General features: G+C 38.2%; 1 protein-coding gene across 1 annotated transcript; it reads left to right on the forward strand.

Moving 5' to 3' along the window:
• The first annotated feature begins 22,825 nt into the window (after positions 1 to 22,825).
• LOC110924401 lies at positions 22,826 to 23,821 on the forward strand. Its single transcript, XM_022168411.1, has 2 exons — positions 22,826 to 23,210; positions 23,817 to 23,821. Exons 1-2 carry the CDS (start codon positions 22,826 to 22,828, stop codon positions 23,819 to 23,821), a joined length of 390 nt encoding a protein of 129 aa, XP_022024103.1.
• The last annotated feature ends 1,040 nt before the right edge of the window (positions 23,822 to 24,861 follow it).

Here is a 24,861-nt window from a genome sequence, read left to right on the forward strand (position 1 = left end):
TTTGAATAGGTAGAGAATTTCACCAAAATACATGAATAAAACCGCAATTTACTCCTATTTTTAACTTTAAAATCACTATATATGAAAGAATATTAGTAATCATCCTCGTCTTCATCTTCAGAGTTGCTTCCATCAAATATATGATACTCTTCATCACTGTTTTCAGCATCTCGTCCATTGTTTGGAAAACTACCAAATAATTCTTGCAGGTACGTCTTCGAAACATTCTCTTGGTTTATATCTTTACAACACATAGGAAAACTAGTCGAAAAAGGACAAAATAACAGGATTTTATTAGCCAAATATCAGCTGATTTCATTTTGAGAGCAAAATTGCAATAAAAGTGAAATCACAGGGACCCAGATTTAAAAAGTTTGAATTTTGGACTAAAGTTGCAAAAGTGACCAAACCTCAGGGACCAAAATGGCAGTTTACTCTTTATATATAAATTACTCGTATAAATGATTTAAAATATGATTTTGTGCATGCGCCTCATGGAATCGCCTGAAGCAGTCAAACAACAAACGTCTCGCTTGAGTGCTCCTACGCCCGCCTCGGGTGTGATTTTTAAAACTATAACATCAGTAAGAATTCATTAAAAATGAAGATAATGATAGAAATGTTAAGATTAAAAAAAATAGTGATTATATCAAGGATACAAGATGAATCAGGTAAAGTATCGTTCCCGTCACCACCCTAGAAACACGCACAACAAAAAAGAAAATTAGACGAAACTATTATATGATGTCCGTCTTATATGACGTTGACAAAATAGGATTATACTTACCATATCAAGTCCCTCATATGCATCAAAATCCTCATCTGCATTTTCATCCTCAATATCATCTTCCATGTCATCGTCTTCATCATTACTCATTTCGTTCTCCTCAACATGAACTTCATCTGCATACTCAACTATGTCAAACCTAGATCTTCGCACGAAAATAATTTCTTAAAAACGTAAAGGTGTAGACGATTCATAAACACGCACCTTTATTGACTATCTTTTCTTTTATCACATTTATCGCTCTTTTTAATTTTTCAAGATGTAAAGAAGCCGACTTCAGAAAGGAGTCTGCACCGGGATTTGGATATACTGATAAAAACCTCACTTTAACGCGTAACCTCAAGATCTCGAGGATGTGTTGAGAGAACCAACCCGTTGCTAACTGCAAAGTAAATGATTTTATGTAAAATATATATATTTATGTAAAATGAAGTACAGCGTAATGTATCATACAGTGCAAGATGTTTGAGTCAAGGGCTTTTTAATCTCTTGTTGAATGTAATCATCGACAAGTTCAAAAAGCTGAAATGATGTTTGACATTTGTATGGAAAAACTCGAAAGCCGCATAAATCGTCCCATTTGTGCTTCAACCTGTAAAGCAAATCAAACTGAATATCTTAATATTAATTTTAAGTTTAGGAAGATGAAATTTAAAAAACGTATTACCCGGATGCTATGCCACTATCACAGTAGCTTCTCAGAGGAAATTTAACACCGAACCTGAAAACCGGGACGGAAAACAAGACAAAACTATATATTCACAAATTTACACCAATCCCCTCAATCAAAACTACATTTCTTAGCTCTATGCTTGTACCAAAAAAAACTAACAACCTTAATTTCACTAAAAATCTCACCAACACTACACCTTTTACCATTAAATCTCAAATTATTTCTCGCCTTCCATAGCACCCAACACGATGTGAGCAGGATGTCGTGAACCGCATCTCTTTCCGCCTTCCCTTTGTCTCCCAGGTTGTGAATCTCTAAAAGGTCTCTAAAAGAAAAAACGAAATTGATTGATGAAGATGGAAGTACGGGACTAACGATGGAGTGATGGAAGTCAGGAACAAGATGGAGTAGAGATGGAATATTAAAAGTCGCTAGGTTAAAATTGTGGAGTAAACACTAATATGGGCCAATAAAAAGTAAAAATTCAAACCCATAAACTAACCTGGGCCAGTACCGGTATGGCGGTTCAAACCAGCATACCAGATTTTACTGGCGATACAAAGTCCATGTCGTTTCCCCTATTTACTGAGGTGTTCTGTACCAGATTTACATCCGGCACCAGTAATACCAGTATAACCGGCAAATATTTACCGGTTTTTAAAACATTGGTTATTAGGCCTAAGTTTCTAACAACTAAATTTGGTTTTTATATTAGAGGCCAGTTAACTTACAATACGGCTTAACGTACATCACATATGACAGATAATTACGCACGTTCATTTGAAAATCACGCACGTTATAAACTAAAAAACCTAGATCACGCATGTTGGAAAACATTAATCACGCATGTTATACACATAATCACGCACATTGTCGTACGTGATGTACGTTAAGCCGTATTGTATTTTACACCTTTTCCCTTTATATTATAGTCTCTTAAATAAAAAAAAATAGATGTAGTATGTAAGGTATATAAAAAAATAGTACTTTTCGGGCCCCTATGAGGGGCGGACCAAACTCATCACATAGCAAGGGCGGACCCATTTTTTGGTCAAGGTGGGCGGTCGCACCTCTTGAAAAAAAATTAGTGTATATTTTAAGGAAAAAACCCGACCGCACACCTTAAAAATATGGTTGAACACCTCATTCGCAACCCTATCATATAATTCATGAGTCCGCCACTATCATGTACATGGAAAGATCTCTAAAACTATTCTTATACTTGGTTTCAATGTCCCATGCCCAATAGCTGTTTCATTACTTCGTTGTTAGTTCTAAACGGCTCATTCTATTTACACCCCCTCTTTTTACTAATTACACCCTCCACCTATAAAAACATCACATCCATCAATCACTTGCTTTTATTTTTAGTCTTTTTTGTCTTTTTGTTGTCTTTTTTTATTCTTTTATTTAATTATTAGTTATTTATTATTTGTTTATTATTTATCTAGTTAGTATTATTATTATTATCATTATTATTTTTATTTTTATTATTATTATTAGTGGTAATGATATATTATTTATTATTAGTTTTTATTGTTATAATTTATCAAATTATATTTATAGCTGTAACAAAAGCTATATAAAAATAAGTACTTTTTTACAAAATTATTATCATTTAATAATTTACATACCGGGGTTTAATCTACACAACCCCCAAATGTAGCAGGTTGGGCTATCCAAGAATTATACATATTTTGACGTGATTCAAATATATTCTCCCAGCCAGCTGCATCATTTTCTCTCATTAATTTCCATAGGTTGTTTGTGCTGGCAATTGGATACTCTCCTTGCAATTCTACCATTATAAAATGGTTACCATTCACGTGTGCAATTGTAATTATTTTTTTTTCTGGGAACTCGTGAGGGCCTCTCCAAAGCGAAAAACAAGTAGAACTGTTTCTTTTTTCTTTAGATAAAAAATGAACGATCACATTAAACTTGTTCGCAATCAAGAATCCTGCCTCTGGCATAATCATCCAGTGTTTTTCAGGTGCAATCCCCGATCCTGACCAAGCCAAGGACGTGAACACATCTTTGAATGAGCCTAAGAAAGCCTTAGTGTACTTATTTCTAAACTCGAGTAGCTCTTCCATCAGTGATCTCCGGATAAATAACCATTCATCTTCACCGTACCCGAGAGCAGAAGCTGTCGCCCGAAACCCACAATTTCCATCACCTAACACGTTATGTATGCGTGTAACATACGCATGGAAGATTTTTGGAATTAGATGAATATAGTTGTGTATCACCTGTGATGCTTGATCTTGGTTCAACCCCATGAAGTCATAGCCTAGCGCACTTGTAGAGTTGGCGAAAGAACTTTGTCCGACAATATCTTGGTTCAACCCCATGAAATCATATCCCAGTGTGTTTAAAAGGTTGGCAAAAAAAACCTTGTCCGTCTGTATCTTGTGTCATGAACGGACTTGGTTCACCAGAAACTTGGCAGTTTACAAATGGACTGGCGTAGTAGCCCATATTATCATCATAGTCCTTGAATGGTTTTTTTCCGTAAATATCTTGATTTATGAACGGACTTGTTTCACCAGGCACTTGATAGTTCACGTCTGGACTGATGTAACCAACATAATCATGCTCTTGATAGTTCGTAAATGAACTATGCCTTGCAGGTTCTTGAGTGTAATCCTGCTCTTGATAGTTCGTAAATGAACTGTGCCTTGCAGGCTCTTGAGTGTAATCATGATCTTGAGAGTTCCCAAACGGACTGTGCCTTGGAGCATAAGTAGATCACTCTTTGAACAAATAAATTTATGCAGCTCTTTGAATAGCTTTCTTGAGTATATCTTAAAGAAACTGAAGTGAATGCACTGATAATATGAGAATTATGAAACTGAAGTGAATGCACCTTTTTTAATCTAACAATAAATAAATATATGACGTTTTTTTATAGTCAAACTAAATAACTACTACTTTAGTTGCATCACATATTTTTTGGTTTAAAATAACAAATCCAAGAAAATTTAAGGCCACATGGGTTGATGGACTTCGTAGCCAGCAGTATGTATATTTTCCATAGAAAAAAAGCAAATTTCAAATGCCAAATCCAAGAAAATTTAAGGCCCCATAGTCTAATTTTAGATTTAACAAAAAAAGGTAAGAGGACAAAAGGGTGTTTTCCCATTCTTCAAATAGATGGCATTATTCAAAAGCAGACACGAGATTGTAAGCAGGGCTTTCATTGAACCCCCAAGACAACATGTAATTTCTTCTCGGTTTCCAATCTTGCAAACACCCACTTCCTATAATTTCTTCTCTCTTTTCTTTCTTTATAATGAAGTGAAACATTACCTGATGGAGAGAGTGCTCAGGTGGGGAGATGGACAGAATGCTGGAGATTGAGACGGTGAGAATGGTGAGAGAGAGGGGGGTAGAAGGAGATATTTTGATAAAGACCATTGTGATGGGGGAGTGACAAATGGATAAATGAGAACCACAAAAGTTTTTTTTTTATATAGGTTTTAATAATAACTAGTATTAAGAACCCCCCGCGTTGCATACAACCCTATTTCCACATATAAATTACTAATTTATAGTATTGAAATATATATAAATAGATGAAAGTGTACTACCAAATAAACATAAAGTATAGATAACAATAGCACAATAAACAACCTATGCAAAGTGTACAACCCTCTTAAGCCAATTTGTGTTACAAATTAATAATATATAAATAATAATAATAATTCATTACTAATAACAAAAAGACCAAAAAACAATATAATAAAAGAAGACAACAAAAAGACAAAAAAAAGACTAAAAACAAAAAGCAAATGATTGATGGATGTGATGTTTTTAATAGGGGGGTGTAATTAGTAAATAGGGGGTGTAAATAGTATCACCCTTCTAAACATATATAGTACGGATTTAGAGCTCACCAATAATTTAAGTATAAATATGTCCGGTCTATGGTGTCGTGGCCAGGGGCGGATCTAGAGGCAATTTGGGGGTTCCCAGGAACCCGTTCGGTTCGTAATTTATAGTGTTAAGTTATATAAAAAATTCTAAAGGAACCCTTTAATATTTTATTGGAGAACCTGATGATCAAATGTGTCGAGTAGAAAACTGGTCCAGTGCGCTTTTCTTAAACTTAAGGTCTTCGGTTCGAGTCCGGGAAGTTCCTTTTTGTTGAGTTTTTGTTCTTTTTTTTCTTTTAGCTAAAAACAATTTTTCTTTTTTTTCATTTTAAGTAAAAAACGAATTAGAGTTTAGGTATTCACTCCAGCCTCCACTAACAAAACCCCTTTTGATTTTAAATCCAAATCGAAGGGGATAACTCCAAATCGCTGAAGTCCGAACCAAAATTGAGGGTTGATTCCAGGGTTATTCTTGAAACTACAGGTTGCCTCATTGGGTCATGATACAAAATTTTGAAATCTCAAGTCTCATGTATACTTTGAAAATTGAAAATCATCCTTTTTTGTTCTTTTGTCAGGGTTTGAAGTAAGGTTAACAATTTGAGATGATATCAAGATTTGTATAAGGTACATTATTTCAGCCCTAGCTTTACCCCTAATTTTGCAATGTACGTTTGTCCTATTTTGGATATTCCAATTTGATAATTTAGGTGTTACAACTTACTGTACTTTAAAAAATGTTTGAGTTAGTTTAAAAAATAGAGCTATTTTCTGAATTTTTGATCCAACATCTCTGTTTCAACCTCAAAGATTAGGTTCTTGTCTACAACTCACTAAATTCTTAATCATCAGTTAGTTTGAAGAAAAAAACCTATTAAGGTGTTAAAATGCACTGAATTCCGATTTTGTGAATATATACTATGATTTTCCATGTGGGGAGTGCTTGGATTGACATCCAAATATACAGACTAGCTTCTTGCTTATACTTCATTAAAAGAGAATTATGTTTATAAGTTTTACATTAAAGATTAGCTTCTAGTTCTGCATTTTTTTAGGCTGTCCTACTTAGTTACCCGACTTATTGACCCGTTATGGCCCGACCTGTTGACCCGTTATGACCCGGCACTATCTAACCTAGTCAATTTTGTAGGATCAGTTTTGACCTCTCGAGTGAGTCAATCAGAGCTAGTGCTTACTGAAAATGTGGCGGAAACACATTTTCAGCATGATACAAAGAAAAACGTAACAGAATGGAGTAGAAACAGAGAATTCACACTTATAATACTTTTTCTTCACTTTATAACGCTTGTCGTACGGACAGCAGTTCGACGTTGAGTTCCAGAAGACGTTACAAATGAAGACTACTACGGGGGTATTTATAGACAAAGCGGTCCGCTCATGTGACATGTCCACAAGAGCGGTCCAGACAACTAGGCTGGTTCGCTTTTGTGGACACATGCCACAAAAGCGGACCTATAACATGAAATTCATAAATTTACACTTTAACCCCCTGTACTAACACAAAATGACCTATCTAGACCCTATACATTAAACTAGCATTACAAAGACGCAGGCTTTAGACATTGTGCATCAACAAACTCCCCCTTGGATGAAGCCGCAGTCTTTATCTTGAATGTAGGTCTTCAGATAGCTTTGAATTTCTCTTCCTTTGGTTTTGGCTTTATACTCAGAGCAACCCTGATCTTCTCATTCTCTTTCTTCCTCGTTTTCTCTTCCTTTTCTTGTTGCTTCATAAACTTTCCTCTATTTTCTTCCATCTTTTGATTCTCTCGTTCACGTTCACGCTTAGCTTTCTTTTTCATCTTCTTGTCTAAAGACCACCACGAGGATTTGCACTTGTTGTCAGAGTTGATTCCTTTCTGAACACACAGTGATACAACCCGTTGAAACTGAAGAGCTTGCTCTTTATCTGCTGGAGAGTAGCGAATCTTGTGAATGAATAGACATTCAATGTCTTTCGCTGAACAATTAACTAACCACATCGGGTCGTAAACATGAATATCCCTCAGCTCTCCACCAGCTCTGTATGTGATTATTGCTTCAGTCGTTCTGCAACTGTAAACCCAGTCAATAAAGCCTTTATAAAAATCCTGTTCCATTTCTGGCATCGGAATTGTCTTCATTGTACGTGGAGGCTTCACATTCAGAATAATTTCTACAGCCCCAGTTTCAGGATCAATTCTCTGAACACGCCTTAGACGATGAGGCTTCCACTTTCGAAACGACTTCAATTGTTCATACTTGATGTAGCCCCACATCGCAGTATCATTCTTTCTCACCTTGTACTCCAAGACCCTCACTTTTGCTAATTCATCAACGTCCCACCACGGTAATGACATTATATCATATAAACGTGCAAAATACTGGACGCCATATTCTCTTCGAATAGCATAAGCGTTGACTTGTGGAAGAAAACCCCAACTAATAATATCGCCAAGCGAAACATTTCGATCTCGTTGGAAGAACTTCAGCGGCCTCTTGAATTTTCTTTCATGAGAATCTTTAAACCATTTAGAACGATCAATTTCTTCAGCTTCTGATTGATCTTCTTTATCAGCATTAGATTGGCCTTTCTGCTCAGCTTCTTTCCTCAAACATTCAAACACATTATCATTCACTGCTTCAGTCACTTTCTGACGTAATTCATCTCTATTTTCAGCAGCAAAGAACTCCATTAACGTTGGAAGTTTAGAAGTATCTTCAGAAACCTCTTCATTATCCGAACACTCTTCAACCTCAACTCTATCATAGATATCAGCATCTTCAACATAATCATACTTATAATCTTGCTGTTTATTGATATCAAATGATTCCAAATCTGCTTCAAGATCAATTGGAATCTCGGGATTTACATCTTTTAACATCTCCCTATACACATCTAAACGTAAGAACAAAGGTTCATGATGTTCTACAATCTGAGTCTTACTCGACTCCCCCTTTCTCTCAGCTTCACCACTTTCTTCATTGACTGTGTCGTTTAACAGATCTTCAACGACTTTTTCTTTTGAAGCTTCAGTTACTCTAACACCTGAACCTCCTGCAGCGTCATCATCATCATCACCTTTAGAACTGTGACTGCTTGCAGAATAAACAAACTCATCCTCATCATCATCTTCATCGTCCTCTTCATCTTCACCACCAATTAATTTAGGCGATGGAACTTCTTCTTCGACTATGCCAGGAACTGCAGATATAGGCTCAGGATTATCTATCACCATCGAAGGTACAATAGACATTTCAGAACTTCCTTCTACCCCTTTACCCTTATCTTTCATCTGCCTTTCTAATTCTGCTTTACGTTCTGCACGAAGGTCTTCTAACTTCAACTCTTCATATTTCTGTTCCACTGATGTCTCTAACATACTTTCCACAACTCTATTCAGCATGTAGAACTTATGTTCATGTAGTGCTTTAGCAGCCATAAGTTCTTTATTCTTCAACTTATAGTATTCATTTTCACTCTCTCGACGATTCTTCTCTTCTTCTAATTCAGACACTCGAACTTTCAAAACGTCGATTTCCGTCTGATCAACTTCAATTTTCAGTGTCAACACTTTGTTTTCACTCTCCAACCTCTGCACCTTACCAGCAAGAGTCTTTTCTCTATCAGCAATCTTTTTGCATTCAGCCGCCAACTTTTTATTCTCTGCTATCACATCCTCAATTCTCTTTTCCAATTTCAACACTTGCGAATTGTTTGCAAATTCGAAATCAACGTCTAGCAGATTATCTTGCGGTATCGGAAGGCCTCTACTTGAAGAACCAGGTTGTGCTTGGGTGAGTGGAGATGTGCCAAAGAGATCTTGCGAAGAATAATATGGTTGATGTGGAGGTGGTGTTGATTGAAATAGAGGAGATGGTTGTCGTTGTGGAGTAGGTTGTCTGGGTGGTGTTGAGTGTAATGGAGGAGTAGGTTGTCTTGGTGATTGTTGTGGTGTTGGTTGTCTGGGAGGAGATTGATGTATTGGAGATTGTGGAGGTGTTGGTTGACGTGGAGGTGTAGAGTGCGTATGTATGATCTTCTGAGGGCGCTTCGACACTTTAATCTTTGGTGTATTTCTCTTTCAACCAGCAGCTTTCTTTTTACCCTTTGGAGAAGATTGTGACACTGAAACATGCTCCGGAGAAGGTTCATAAGGTGCATCTTCTTTCTCTTCCCTTTTCCTCTTTCTAATCAACCTCTCCTGTTCTACCTCTTCTCTCATTCGTCTTTCACGTTCTTTAGCATCTATCACTTCATATTCAGATGAACTAGAAGAACTAGTAGTATCTTTATCTACGTCGTCACCTTCAACATCGTCTAACAGTTTCTCTTTTTCCTTTTGAACATCAGAAGTAACCGTTTCCACGACATTATCAACAAAATATGCTTCTGTTGTAAACAAATCTGTCTCAATTACAATGTTTTCAGCACCAGTCGTCTCTTGTTCACTTTCAACATTCATCTCAGGAACATCTTCATCAGATTCATCAATTAACATTGTTTGCTTTTTCTTCTTTTGTATCTTCTTCGGTTTTGACGAAGAACCTTCACCTTCAGCTACAGGAGTTGCAAATCTACGTCTACGTCCTGACTCCTTTACATACCACTCGTTCTTGGTTGGTTTGAAACTCTGAAGTATCTTCAACTCTACAGCATACAACGCCTCTTTCATTTCCTCTTGATTTCTCCAATTCTGATGATTTTCCGGATCAGGATCCACATAGTTCGCATCTCTAAGCAATCCGAAGTTTTCAATCACTAGATCAGGCTCTGGATGATTAGGATGATACTTGACCAGGTTCTTCAAAGTGTTGTTAGACATGTGAGCTTGAACTAGAAGATCACCCTTAATGTTTCTATCAATTCCAGGGTATGCACGATCAATCATCATTTGTACAAAACACGGATACCTCCAGGTTCTAACATCCGACGTGAGATTCTCCACCATATAATGAAAAATTATGTGCGAAAAGTTGTATTTCTTATTCAACACCAACGCTGTTAACATGTTCATTTGGTAATCTCTCATCTGATCGAAACTGCTCTTTGTGTGGCTCAAAGTAATCAGAATACAATGAATTAAGAACTTGAAAGATTTCTGAAACTTCGACTTCAAGTAGTTTCCGGTGTTCCAAGTATTTCTGTATCCCAAACGCAGCATACAACCCTTCACCATACATTCCGGAAATCTTGTGGGGTAATTGGCCTCATCAGGAAAGTTCATAACTTCTCGAACTAATGCTTCAGTCACCAAAATAGTCTCCAACTTTCCATCCACTTCCACCACTGATGATATCACCTTGCTTTCCTCATCATACTTTGCGTTTATCCAAAATCGACTAATATGTGATCTATACAACGGTCTTTGGTCAATCATTGCTTTCTTCACTGGAATACGATTCATATAATCCAAAATGCTGCTGAATTCTGACAATAAAGGACACTTCTCCACATCTAAATCAATACAACTGTTGTGTACTGGATCAAATAACACGTTTGGTGATGCCTGCACAACAACAACAGAAATCAAAACTTAGAAAAATTTCACATTTTTATCACTGACTAAAAAACGAACCTGCATAGTACATTAAAAGCGAACCAAACACTTCACAACCGTATAGGCGAACCACTATAGTGACTAAAAAGCGAACCTACTTAGAAAATGCACAAAAAAACGAACCATCCCTAGCCACATAAGCGAATCAACAGATTACTGCCTTAAAAGCGGACCTGATATGGTACACATGAGCAGTCCTGAAAGATCTCATAAGAGCGGACCTAATGGTTCTTATAAGCGGTCTTACAGATGACTTATGAGCGGTCCTGAGCTATCTTGTTCGTAAACGCGGTCCTACAAGGTGTACATAAGAGCGGTCCTAATGGTGAATGTCTGCAAAAGCGGTCCTACTACAACACTTGTAAAAACTGCTAAAAACCTAAAATTGATTACAGAAACACAATCTACACAGAATTCCGAGACTAAGGGTGTCTTTGATTTCTACAAAACATGCCTAAATCACCCTAGATCTGAAACTGAAACTATGCATTGCCGACAACACTCATCAATCGCTCAAATCTTAGCAATTAAAACATAACACTATACTCGGAATCATCAGACGACACAACTACACTATTCTATTCAACCAAATATGACAGTTAAAAGTATAAAACACGATCCGTTCATTCAAACATACCAACAGACATGTTTTTAACACGAAAGAACTAAGATTGAGAGAGGACTTACCTTGCCCATGTTGTAATGAACTAGAATCTGTCAAGAATCGAAAGAAAACAAGCTCGATCAGCAAGAAATCACGATGAACAAGTAGAATCGCTCGTAATCGCCTCAGAGACAACGACAGATAAGCGAACCGGGTTATGACAGAAAAAGCGGACCCCTGTTCTATTTATATGAGGTCTGGTTCGCTTATATGACATGTTCTCATGAGCGGACCACAACGTGATATTGACAAAAAAGCGGACCGATGATGACATTAAAGCGAACCTGTTTCCTATTGTTCAAAAATTCATTTTTTAAATATTTTTCTAACTTTTTCGATTTCACATGCTGACACCCAGTTGACCAAGTCCAATTTAATGACCCTGGACAGCTGTTTGACCTACCAAGTCCAAGTTAATGGCCCTGGTTGATCAGTTTTATGAAGTACTCTGTCGTTTTGTTTTAAAAACAGTTCAAATTAATGAACTTTTCAACGTTTCAAACATTTGCACATTTTATCTTTCAAACATCATACCAGATCTTTGTTTGCAATCACAGCTTACCAACCCTCATCAGATACTAACATGATCTGCACACAGGCTTTGATCTTCCAATTCCCAGTATCAGTTGTCGAAAATAATGAGAAAAGAAAATCTTTTTGGGTTTAAAGCTGTACAAACTGAAATATATACACACAATATTTTTGTGAGCGTGTTAGAGGATCATATCAGCTGCCGACAGAACACAAGCACCGTTAAGCTTATTTCATTTTAATCATTAAGCAATTCGCGTTGATTGTTGGTATATTGATCCATTTTAAATTTTCACAGAATTTTCAACCTGTTCAGGATACGTTATTAGTGTTTTAGAGACTTAAACGTTAACGTGTGTTCCCACCTCAGTATATACTCCCGTATCCGGATCCCAGTATTCAGTCTTACAGGTGAATATACCACGGCTGATATCTGTTGGGGTTAGCTGCGAAACCGTGAGAGCTCAGGTCAGAACTTCCGTTCCGCAGAGAGATGACGGCTCGACTTTTTGGTGGGTCCCCTTTAGAGGATCTTTTGCATTTCAACAGCAGCGACTATCAATTTTATTGTTTCATCAGCATGCTGAGGGTGAAGCTTATGTTTCAAAGATTTTGGCGTAAAGTATTATCCGGGGACTAGGTCAGTATTTCCATACAGCAGAAGTCCCGGGATAATACCCCAGATATCACCGAGCATAAAGACCTAGTATCTCAGAATAGGGGATCTTTCAAACAGGATTTCAGGGGTTACCTATATATCCTGGAGGTGTTCCCCACGAAAACGCAAGTTAAATTTAGTTTATATCCCAAACTGATCTACTAATTCTGTAAGAACCTACCGGCACATCTTTAGCGAGACTGCTTAAATGCATTTTTACATTACATTTATTTAGCGTACTGTGCCCGTCTAGCTGATGTACTATCATTTCCCCTATACTACATAGCTCTTTTTGGCATTTTTTAATGTTTTTGGAATTTTTTTATGGTTTTATCATGTTTTTGTATTTTTCTGCGAATATCTCCCCCTAAAACTAAAACATATTTTTGTGTTTTTGTTTTTAACGAAAAGCAGGAAATACAACTGTACAAACAAAAGTTGACAACTCGATACGGTTCAAGTCAGATCGCCGCCCAATTCGGCTTCACACTCGATAACCCTCCCAGATTGCAGATTTTTCATCCCATTTAACCTTAAAAGATAATAAAATCTCTTTTTATCAAACGGTTTTGTGTAAAAATCAGCTTTCTGATCATCGGTGCCCACATGTTCAATCCGTATTAATTTCTTTTCGTGACAATCTCGAATAAAATAGTGACGGATTTCAATGTGTTTTGTTTTCGAATGGTGAACCGGATTTTTAGTAACATTTATGGCCGCTTCATTGTCCACAAATATCGGCGTATCCAAGAATTGCAGACCGAAGTCGCGCATCTGCTGTTGGATCCAGAGGATCTGCGAGCAACAGCTAGAGGCTGAGACGTACTCAGCCTCACACGTGGAGAGCGCAACTGCAGTTTGCTTCTTGCACTGCCAGGTAACGAGCCGAGTTCCGAAGAACTGGCACCCAGCAGTGGTGGACTTTGCATTCTGCTTACAGCTACCAAAATTTGAATCAGCGAAACCGGATAAGGTAAAATCACCCAAACGAGGGTACCACAAGCCGATGCTTGGACAACCCTTCAAATACCGTAAGATGCGTTTGACGATCGTCAGGTGCGATTGCTTCGGATTCGACTGATATCGTGCACATAGACATGTCGGGTACATGATGTCGGGACGGGAAGCTGTGAGATACATTAAAGACCCAATGATCGATCGGTATAACGTTTCATCCATCTTCACTCCCTGTTCATCCGGACAAATACCATGGTTCTGTGCGAGGGGGGTTGATGCAGGACTGCAATCTGTCATATCAAACTTATCGAGCACGTCCTTTACATACTTTGATTGGTGAATGAAGATTCCGTCAGGCATTTGTTCTACCTGCAGCCCGAGGAAGAACTTCATCTCCCCCATTGAACTCATTTCGAATTTCTTCTTCATTACTCTCTCAAACTTTTTACACAAATCGTCGTTGGTGGAACCGAAAATTATATCATCAACGTAGATCTGCACAGTCAGCAAATGGCCTGCTTCTTCTTTAGTGAACAAGGTGCTGTCTATTGTTCCTCTTGTGAACCCGTTGTCCAGCAAGTAGGTCGAGAGAGTCTCGTACCAGGCTCTCGGGGCCTGGTGTAGACCGTATAATGCTTTATCCAGTAAGTACACCTTGTCTTTGTTTAGTGGATCTGCAAACCCCGGTGGTTGCCCCACGTAAACTTCTTCTCGAATCTTGCCATATAGGAACGCGGATTTAACATCGAGTTGATAGACTTTGAAATCTTTCCAGGATGCAAAGGCAAGAAAGATACGAATAGCTTCAAGCCTTGCGACCGGCGCGCAAACCTCTTCATAGTCTATACCCTCCTGTTGGCTGAAGCCTTGAACCACTAGACGTGCTTTGTTCCTCACCACGACTCCTCTATCGTCATGTTTACATTTAAACACCCATTTTGTCTTTATCAACTTCTGATTCTTGGGCAGATCAACAAGTCTCCAGACGCCCAATTTTTCAAACTGTTGCAGTTCCTCATGCATAGCATTCACCCAACTGTCTTCGGTCAATGCTTCTTTGTAAGTCCTGGGCTCTATCTGCGAAATAAAACATTTGAATGAGACTTCTTTCTGCATATCAGCAATATCTGAATAAAAACATGTAAAAGCTTGGTCTATCTGATGTCTCGTTTTGACACCACTCTGTAGATCGCCGATAATTTGTTCTGAAGGGTGGTAAGACAGTGTCCGTGGCATCACAGTATCAGGCACTACAACTTCCGATTCCAGATTTGAAATGTCGAGATCAACGATTTGATCAACAACCTCCTCTGATGTCTCATTTGGTTCCTCGTCAAAGGTAGGAGCGGGTTCCTCCTCTGAGTCGTCAGAAATGTCAAATGACGGAGCTGGTTCCTCTGGTTCCTCTGGCGGTATATGAACGGTTCCACTCGGTCCTGCTTCATCATCGTGAGTACCCACGGTGGGCGTAGGAACATCTAGCGGTCTAGATTCTGGCTCTTGCAACTGACTTTGCTGATACAAGTACATGAGAGCAAGTTCCTCCTCACTCGGCTCGGACGGCAGATGAAACGATTCCCAGAGTTTGTCGTAGTCAAATAGGAATCTTTGTCCGGGAAGTTGTTGCGATGGCGTGTGCTTCTGACAATCCACATGATGAACCTGAATCACTTTTCCCAGACACGGTACAAATACCCTTTTTAACGGGCTGGCGTAACCTACGAAAAATCCTTCATTCGCTTTCGCTCCGAATTTACCATCAGCATCTATGAAAGTACACGGAGAGCCAAAAGGTTCCAAGAACTCAAGATTTGGCTTATAGCGATGCAACAGCTCGAAACAAGTCTTTTTATATTTCTTCACTGTTAGAACTCTATTTAGTGTATAGCAAGCCGCTGACACTGCTTCACTCCAGAAGAAAATCGGAAGCTTGGAATCGGCCAACATAGTACGTGCGGTCTCAATCAGGGTTCTATTCTTTCGTTCAGCTCGCCGTTCTGTTGTGGTGTGTATGGCGCACTGAATTCATGTAGTATCCCTTTCTCGTTGCAGAACTCATACATTTTGTTATTCTTGAACTCAGTTCCGTTATCACTCCGAATTCTTCTGATCGGCAGCTTGTACACTATTTCCATCTTTTTGAACAAAACCATCAAAGCATCGAATGTTTCGTCCTTCTTTTCCAAACAAACAACCCATGAAAACCTTGTATAATCATCCGTAACCACCAAACAGTAAGAATCTCCACTGATGCTTTTGACGTTGACCGGCCCGAAGAGATCCATATGCAATCTCTCGAGAGGTAACCGGATGGTGTTGAGCATCTTTGGCGGATGAGACTTCCGTACCTGTTTACCTTTCTTACAAGCAACACAATCGTCAGGTAAATGAAAATTCTTAACATTCACACCTTCTACCAAATCGTTGTGCACAAGAAAATTCATTTTACGAACGTGTATATGACCCATTTTTCTGTGCCACATAACTGACTCTTTCTCAGTTGCTTTAGATTTTGTCACAAAACATTGTTTTTGAGGAGTTGTTGGTGTTGCAGTGCTCATGTCTAAAATGTAAAGATCATTAACCCTAGGAGCACGCAACAGCACTAACTCATCAGGGACTTTAAACCCTGGCTTTAAAACCAAACATTCTGTTTTTGTAAAATGTACGCTAAAATCTTTATCGCAAATTTGTGAAATACTTAACAAATTGTTCGTCAATTCAACAATATAATTCACTTTGTCAAAAGATATGATGCCGTTTGTGAGCTTTCCCTGACCAACAATCCTGGCACCTTGGTTACCAGCAAATCCAACGTAGCTTCCATTAATTGATTTGACATCATATAATAGAGCTAAGGATCCCGTCATATGTCTCGACGCTCCGCTGTCCATTATCCACCTGGATAGCACAGACTTGGGCAGCTCCTGCAATTAGTACACAAACACATCAGTTAAACAATGATGCCCACGACTTTTTAACTTCCGACACTGATCCAAAAACTACATTGCATTTCTCAGTTGTTTTTGGAAAGTTAAATGTGACATTTGACTCAATTTCCTTTTTATCTTGTTTTACTTTGTTATGAAGTTTGGGAAATTCCGACAAAAACTGATCAATTTCAGACTCAAACACAACAACATCATCTTTTTCAAACTTTGACTCATTTTTCAACACACTTTCCATCTTTTTGATTTCACCAGATGGTTTAGATTTTGCAACCCATGACTGATTTTCAAAAGTTTTTGCTTTAGAGTAAAATTTCGAAGTCTTGGAAGACTTAGAAGACTCGCCAATCTCGAAAGTCGATTTTGGCTTATCCTCTGACTTCAATTTTTCACCCCATTTAAGAATTCGGATCGGTGAAACCAACACTTGTTTATCTTTTGCAACGACCGGTGATTTTGGTTAAGGTTTTTGAATGATTTGTTTTGAAACATTTTTATTTTCAACCTTAGGTTTTTCAACCTTCGGTTTCTCAACCATTTGTTTATTAACAGCTTTTACCACAACCGGTTTTTCAATCACTTTCTTACACTGCTTCACCATATGGCCAACTTCATTGCAGCGATAACACACACGCTTATCATATTCTACAAAAGTGGTTGTGACAGTTTCCACTTTTAGCTTTTGCGTTGCATTGAAGTCGTCCACGAGCTTTTGACTAAAGATATAATCGTTTTCAATTTCAGTGCTAGGACCAGCGACAAACACATCATCAATCCTATCTTTTGGCTTGACCACCTGCTTAGTCATTTTCTTCTCAAAACCAATACCTTTATTCTTTAACTGATTTTTCTTGTTTTGGTTTTTACCCACCCCTCTACCTTTTCTGGACTAGTAGGACGTGACGAACCAACTGACTTATTCAGTTTTGAAAAGAAATCATTTTTCTTTAACTCATTTACGCTCAGCTCAATCAGCTTAAACACTTTCTGAACATTCTCAAATTTAACATTCTGAAGCGGAAACTCAGTGTTGGAGTAAAGTTTGTCAGACCCAACCATAGTGTAAGCCACCATAATTGAATCATCATCCGCACTTTTATCCGTTTTTGACAAATAACGATCTAAAAAGTTTCCGTCCTCCTCAGAATCACTACCGGACTCCACTGATTTTGCCTTCTCAGATTTCTCACTATCATCGTCCAACACCTGATCAATAACATTTTTGATAACCTGGGATTCGTTATCAGTGTCAGACGCAGTGAAAGTGATATCAATGTTATCAGGTAAATCATTCTCAAGTGTTTTCAGTTTGATGTTTAATGCAGCTTTCACCCCATCTGGATATTTCTGTGTATAATGATTCCACATTGGGGGTGGAACACTGTTGTAGGCAGGTGAAGCATGTGGCTGTTGTGGCACAATTTGCTCTAACACATATGATGACGCCACATAACTCATCAATTTCTGATCAATTCTATCATTTTCAATTTTAGTCAACTCAAGCTCTTTTCTCAAAGATGCGATTGTATCTAAATGAAAATTGACTTCTCTCTGTTTATCAAATAAAGTTGATTGTGCCAGCTTGGTTGCTTTATCGTTTTCAAGACTCTCTTTTTGGATCATTTTTATTGACCTAGACAATGTGTCGTATGCCTCTTTTACTTGTTCTAAGTCAAACTTCACCAAATCTGCATGTTGTTTCAATTCCTGATACTTGGTGTCTTTTTCAAGACACCCCGTGCATGGTTGTGAAAAACTTAGACACGGCGTATCGGGGATTGAAACCTTTTCAACTATAATCTCATCCTTACAAACAACTTTACCAACAAGATTTGACTCTGACTCAGACATTTTGACCAAGTTGACCTCTATGACTCCAGTTTCCTCTCCTAGACCTGACATCTTATCAACTGACTCTGGAAATCTGTGTCTACCTCTTTCAACTTGCTCATCAATGCTTTATCTGCAATCTCTTTTAGAGCTTCTTCATTCATTTCCTTCGAAACATCAATCACCTCCTCAGCTGCTTCTTTCTCTGCTTCAAATCTCGGACACATTCCAGTTCTTGGCTCTTCAAAATAATCTGCAAAAGAATCAAAAACGTTAGGAGGTAAAATAGATTTCATTGTATAAACAAATTCCTCCTGCCGTGAATGAAAATTGAGAAATTCAGTCACTGATTCCCCAGCTTTTGCAGAACTATCTGTAGAAACCTGTTTAACAACCTCCGGAAACATCTGATCAGCAACATCCATAACTTCTTCGATCACACTTTCAGTAACATAATCAACCATCTTAGTAACTACTTCCTCAACCACCTCAGAATCAGACTCAACTACACTCTCAGAAATTACTTCACCGACATTCTCAGTAACCACCTCATCGCTAACCTTTGACTCTGCAACTGTCTCGGTAATTTCAACTACCTCAGCCATCTTTGCTCGATCATCCTTTCCTGGAACATACTTGTCCCAACTAAACCCAGACGCAACTTTTTCATCATCTTGGTTTACGATAAGTGCCTTCTCTGGTTTGTTCTCAATCTGAGGTCTCTGAACAGCAGATTGTTGATTTGGGCGGTGATATATAACCTGTCTGTAATAATCATTTGTGAACGGGTTCTGATGATTATGCACTTCACGATTCGGACACTCATGCTTGAAATGACCTCGTTCTTTGCACTTAAAACAGGTAACCTTTGTCTTATCGAACCCCAATTTCTGATCAGGACCTGACAAACTGCTTCTACCCGTGATTTCCATAAAGCGTTGAGCTCTTCTAACCAGACTCGCCATGCACCACTTTATATCTATCAGTTCCAGTTCTTCCGGATCGATCTGATCGTAATCCTCTTTAGTCATATCGGGATTACCGATCCTACCAGCGACCAAACCTTCATAAGCTTCCAGAACTGATGCCAGTAACGCAATGTGCTGCTTGGCTGCATTCTCGGTGATTTCATTCCCATTCTTGATGTTAACCGCAATGTTACACTGCACACCGGACACAAACGTATGTTGATTTGACCCTGTAGAACTTTGAGGAGAATTCTGCTCTGAGACTTTAACATTTGGCTCGTAGTTAGCAAATGGAGTCGACTGACTCGATTGATAGGTATTTGGAGCAGCAGATGAAGTGTTGTCTGCACTAAACCCGGTTTGAATCTTCGGACTCTGAACATTAGTAGCTGCCGGACTATTCTTGTAATACAAAGACACGTCCTGTGGCATATTCGCTGAATTCATCTTCTTGATTTTCACTAACTCCAACTCATGAGCTTCAATTTTCTCTATAAACACGCTCAAACTATAGTTCACGAAATCTGAACTATTTTTCAACATCATCAAATACGTTCCCCATTCCTCATAGGGAAGTGCATCACATAACTTGTCTATCCACTCCTCATTCGTCTTTTCGATATTCAACCTTCTCATCTCTACCACCAAGTGACAATACCTCTCGATAAGCTGCTTTGTCGATTCACCTTTAATTCCCGTGAATATATCAAATTCTTTCTTTATCAGTGCTTTCTTACTCATGATCATCGACGCACTGCCTTTGAATTTCTGTTCCAAAGCTTGCCATATCGACTGTGCACTATCATCATGCTGTAGCAGAACTAGAATATCCTCTTTTATCGCTTGCTGCAGAATGCTAACCATCTTCTTTTCTGCTTTGAACTCGACCTGTTCTGCCTCTGTAAGACTTGCGATGGTCTTCAACATATTCAACCCGTCTACCGGAGGAACATACTTTCTTTCGATTTTTATCCAGCACTCTAGATGGTTTGCCTGCACCCAGTTTTTGAATCTCCCGGACCATCCTGAATATTCATCCAAACTCATCAACTTAGGAGGTTTCTGCATCGTTCCAAGCTCGTTTTCCAGATTCACATTCTGAATGATGCTAGCAGGACTCTGAGTAACTCCACCACTACCCGCAAACATGTTGTAAAAATCTTGGCTTTCCATTTTCAGTCGTAACGGAAAAATTTTTCAAACAGTCTGAATGAGCGAACCACAGTGGCTGAATAAGCGAACCACAATGACTTTCGAGCGAACCACAACTGTAACTAAGAGCGATCCAGAAATTACCCTAAGAGCGAACCAGAAATGAGCACTTCGAGCGGACCAGGATGTTGCACTAAAAGCGGACCAGACAACTGACTATCGAGCGAACCACAGATGACACTGGAGCGGACCAGAAACAGCTTAAAATGTACGTTGGAGCGGTCCAGAAAAGCGAACCAGGAGCATGACGTAAGCGTGAACCTATTTCACGAGGGTTTTTGGGTCACTTTTAGGCCGTATTTTGATCCGAATCTTTCAAGGGTTTGTTATTAGTGTGTTTTACATCTGTTGTCCAAGTTTCAGTCCATTTCCACCGTTCAAACAGTCCAAATCTACAAAAGTCCGTGTAAAACGCTTCGTATCTAGCAAACTAACTCGCAACTGGCTCTGATACCAATTGTAGGATCAGTTTTGACCTCTCGAGTGAGTCAATCAGAGCTAGTGCTTACTGAAAATGTGGCGGAAACACATTTTCAGCATGATACAAAGAAAAACGTAACAGAATGGAGTAGAAACAGAGAATTCACACTTATAATACTTTTTCTTCACTTTATAACGCTTGTCGTACGGACAACAGTTCGACGTTGAGTTCCAGAAGACGTTACAAATGAAGACTACTACGGGGGTATTTATAGACAAAGCGGTCCGCTCATGTGACATGTCCACAAGAGCGGTCCAGACAACTAGGCTAGTTCGCTTTTGTGGACACATGCCACAAAAGCGGACCTACGACATGAAATTCATAAATTTACACTTTAACCCCCTGTACTAACACAAAATGACCTATCTGGACCCTATACATTAAACTAGCATTACAAAGACGCAGGCTTTAGACATTGTGTATCAACAAATTTTTGCACCCCCTGACGAAAAATCCTGGATCCGCCACTGGTCGTGGCACAAAATTGGGAATCTGTCAAACATCAATTATGTGCATACTACACATTATGCATGACAAACAAATAAACGCCAGCTTTGGTGTTTAGATATGATGCTTATATAACAGGGTATTTAAAAATTTATAAGAAGGGTCCTATTGTATATTTCTTTTTGTTGTTTTACAAGTTTACTTCATTTGTCCAAATTATAAGTACCACATAATAGTCACCCCATTTAGACTTATAACTAATGACTTATAATTAATGTTTTATATCATAACTAGATATCAAATTTACCAAAGTAAAATGCAAACAATATCAGAAATAAATATAATTAGTACACCAGTTGAATGAGAAACTTAATAAATCATGTTAAAAGTGGATATTTAGCTTTAAAAAATAAAATAGAAACTAGTGTGATTTCTCCGTGTTATGTGGCGGACATTCGTTCAGTATCAGTTCGATTCGTATTGTAACGGTACGTTACCGACATTCGGTATAGCAACCGAAAAAGAACACTCAAAAAGGAAAGTTTTTATAATGCTAAGAGGATATCGACATGTGTTTTACATTGATCAAAAAACATAAAAATAAATGTTAGTATAGTATTGTCTGATGTAACAAAAAAAAAAAAAAATAAATAAATAAAGGCGTGTAACCAAGAAAAAATTGAAGTCCCCTTTATATCGAGAACCATAAGTTATAAAATAGAACAGAAAAAAATAGATATCAAGTACGTGTTAGGGTGTTCGGAGTGGAGTCGGCAAAGGGTGCGGCAATGGGTTTTGCCGCGCGGCAAACACCGCCGCCAACCCTTTGCCGAGGCGGGGACTTGTGCGGTGCGGGGAGAGCATGCCGCCGCGGGGAAGGACAAAAGTGAACGTTGGGGGGCGAGTTAACGGTAATATTACCGCTTAAAATAAAAAAAAATATTTTTTCTTTAAAAAATTAAACTATAAATAACAAACCAAACCATAACCAAATACCTTCAAATATACATCTAACCAAACCAAAAAATACCACCAATTCTTCCAAAACATTTACAAAACAAATGGCGGATGAACTCCCGTTATGGTTCCCACCCATGAGTAGCGACGATTCATCCGATAGTAGCATTCTTTTTTTTCAAAATCTCATCGAAGAAGCCGAACTTCAAGACACGGGCACGTCTAACCGAAGGAGATATATTGAACGTCAACGTGAGGAGGGGCATGAGACTCATGGCGGATTATTTTGTCGAAGACCCGAAGTACAACGAAGATATCTTTGGACATAGGTTCCGTATGTCGAAACGTTTGTTTCTAAAAATTGTGGCTGACGTGGAAGAGAACGACCCGTGGTTTGAAGAGGCCCCCGATGTGCGAGGTAGGAAGGAGTTTACGCCGTTGCAAAAGGTGACATCGGCTATTAAACAACTCGCAACTGGTAACACTCCAGACGAGAACGACGAGTACTTGCATATGGCCGAAAGAACTTCCCGCGAGTGCCTAGAATATTTTTGCCACACGGTTTGCAAAATATACGGTCCCGAGTTCTTACGTAGACCGACAAGCCACGACATGACACTTTTATACCAAGCTCATGAGGAAAAACATCACCTTCCAGGTATGTTCGGTAGCCTTGATTGCACCCATTTCGTTTGGCGATATTGTCCGACAGAGTATCGAGGCCAATTTATGCGAGGAGATCACCGATACCCGACTGTTATGCTCGAAGCGGTTGCTTCTCAAGACTTATGGTTTTGGCATGCTTTTGCCGGTCCACCGGGTTCTCAAAACGATATGAATGTGCTACAACAATCTCCTTTATTTTTAACGGAACGAAATGGAACCACGTCAAAATGTCCATTTTAATGTAATTTTATTGTTTTTTAATTTAATTAATGTAATTTTGTTGTTTTTAATTTAATTATGAAAGTTTATTGTTTTTTTAATTTAATGTATTTATTCTACATTTATTAACTTAAATATTAAATAAACTAGTGTACAAAAAAAATAATAAAAAAAGTTTACCACTTCAGCAAGTGTTTAAACTATTGCCAACACTTTTTAGCAAAGTTTAAACGCTTTTGACTGATTGATATGGCGCACTCTGATTGGTCGTTTTTTTGGTTTGCCACTCTAAGGTGTTTAACCACTCCTTACACCCTTAGCAATATCACACTATTAAAACGTTTTTTTCTTTCTTTTTTTTTTTTTTTTTTTGCATTAGTATAGATATATAATGTTTGTATCTCTGTGAAGTGTAAAATAAAATGCAAAAAAATATAGGGATCAAGTGTATGCTAGTAATATGACACTGTTAAACCTTCTTTTTCTTTAATATAGATATATAATCAAACGAAAAGTGGAAAACAAAATAGCATTTGAAAGTAGGTTGCAGGTCAGACAAGACACGACGATCTAAGATGCTAAACATGAATATGACACGATAATTTATCGTGTCATTTTTTTCAAAACAAGAACACAACCCGTTTAAAAACAAGTCAACACCAAACAACCTCTTAACAAATCTATATAGGGACACAAAAAATATCACATATTTAGGAACATGTTTAATGAAACAAAAATTCTCAAAAGTTGATAAAAGTCTTAACCAGTACATAGTTATTAAAGGAATGCGGTGACGACAAAGCCCCTGGCCCGGACGGTCTAAACTTTAAGTTCATAAAAGTTTTTTGGCATCTATTCGAGGGGGACTTTATGAAAGTGTTCGATCGTTTTTTTGAGACTGGAAAGTTTAGCAAAGGATGTAACTCGTCTTTTATCACTCTCTTTCCCAAGATAAAAGACCCGGTGGATTTAAAAAATTATAGACCCATTAATCTTATTGGGATTATTACTAAATCGATATCGGTGGTCCTTGCTTCTAGATTGAAGAAGGTTATCGGTTCGGTGATTTCGGAATCTCAATCGGCATTCTTGAAGGGAAATTATATGTTGGATGGCCCTTTGATTATTAATGTGTTATTCAATTGGGGTAAGAAGATGAAGAAAAAACTTTTTTTCCTAAAGATTGACTTCGAAAAGGCATATGATAACGTGAATTGGAAGTTTTTGTTGTCAATCATGGAGCACATGGGTTTTCCTTCAAGATGGTGTAATTGGATAAAAGGTTGTGTGGAGTCGGCTAGGTCGTCTATATTAGTTAACGGCTCGCCTACGTTTGAATTTGGTTGCTCAAAAGGGATTAGACAAGGGGATCCGATCTCCCCTTTTCTTTTTATCATAGTGATGGAGGCATTATCGTTCATGAT

The sequence above is a fragment of the Helianthus annuus genome, chromosome 17 (genome assembly GCF_002127325.2).
Source record: "Helianthus annuus cultivar XRQ/B chromosome 17, HanXRQr2.0-SUNRISE, whole genome shotgun sequence".
NCBI lineage: Eukaryota > Viridiplantae > Streptophyta > Magnoliopsida > Asterales > Asteraceae > Helianthus > Helianthus annuus.

Coding starts and splice junctions, on each gene's coding strand:
- LOC110924401 (XM_022168411.1), top strand. CDS start 22,826: ATGGCGGATTATTTTGTCGAAGACCCGAAGTACAACGAAGATATCTTT.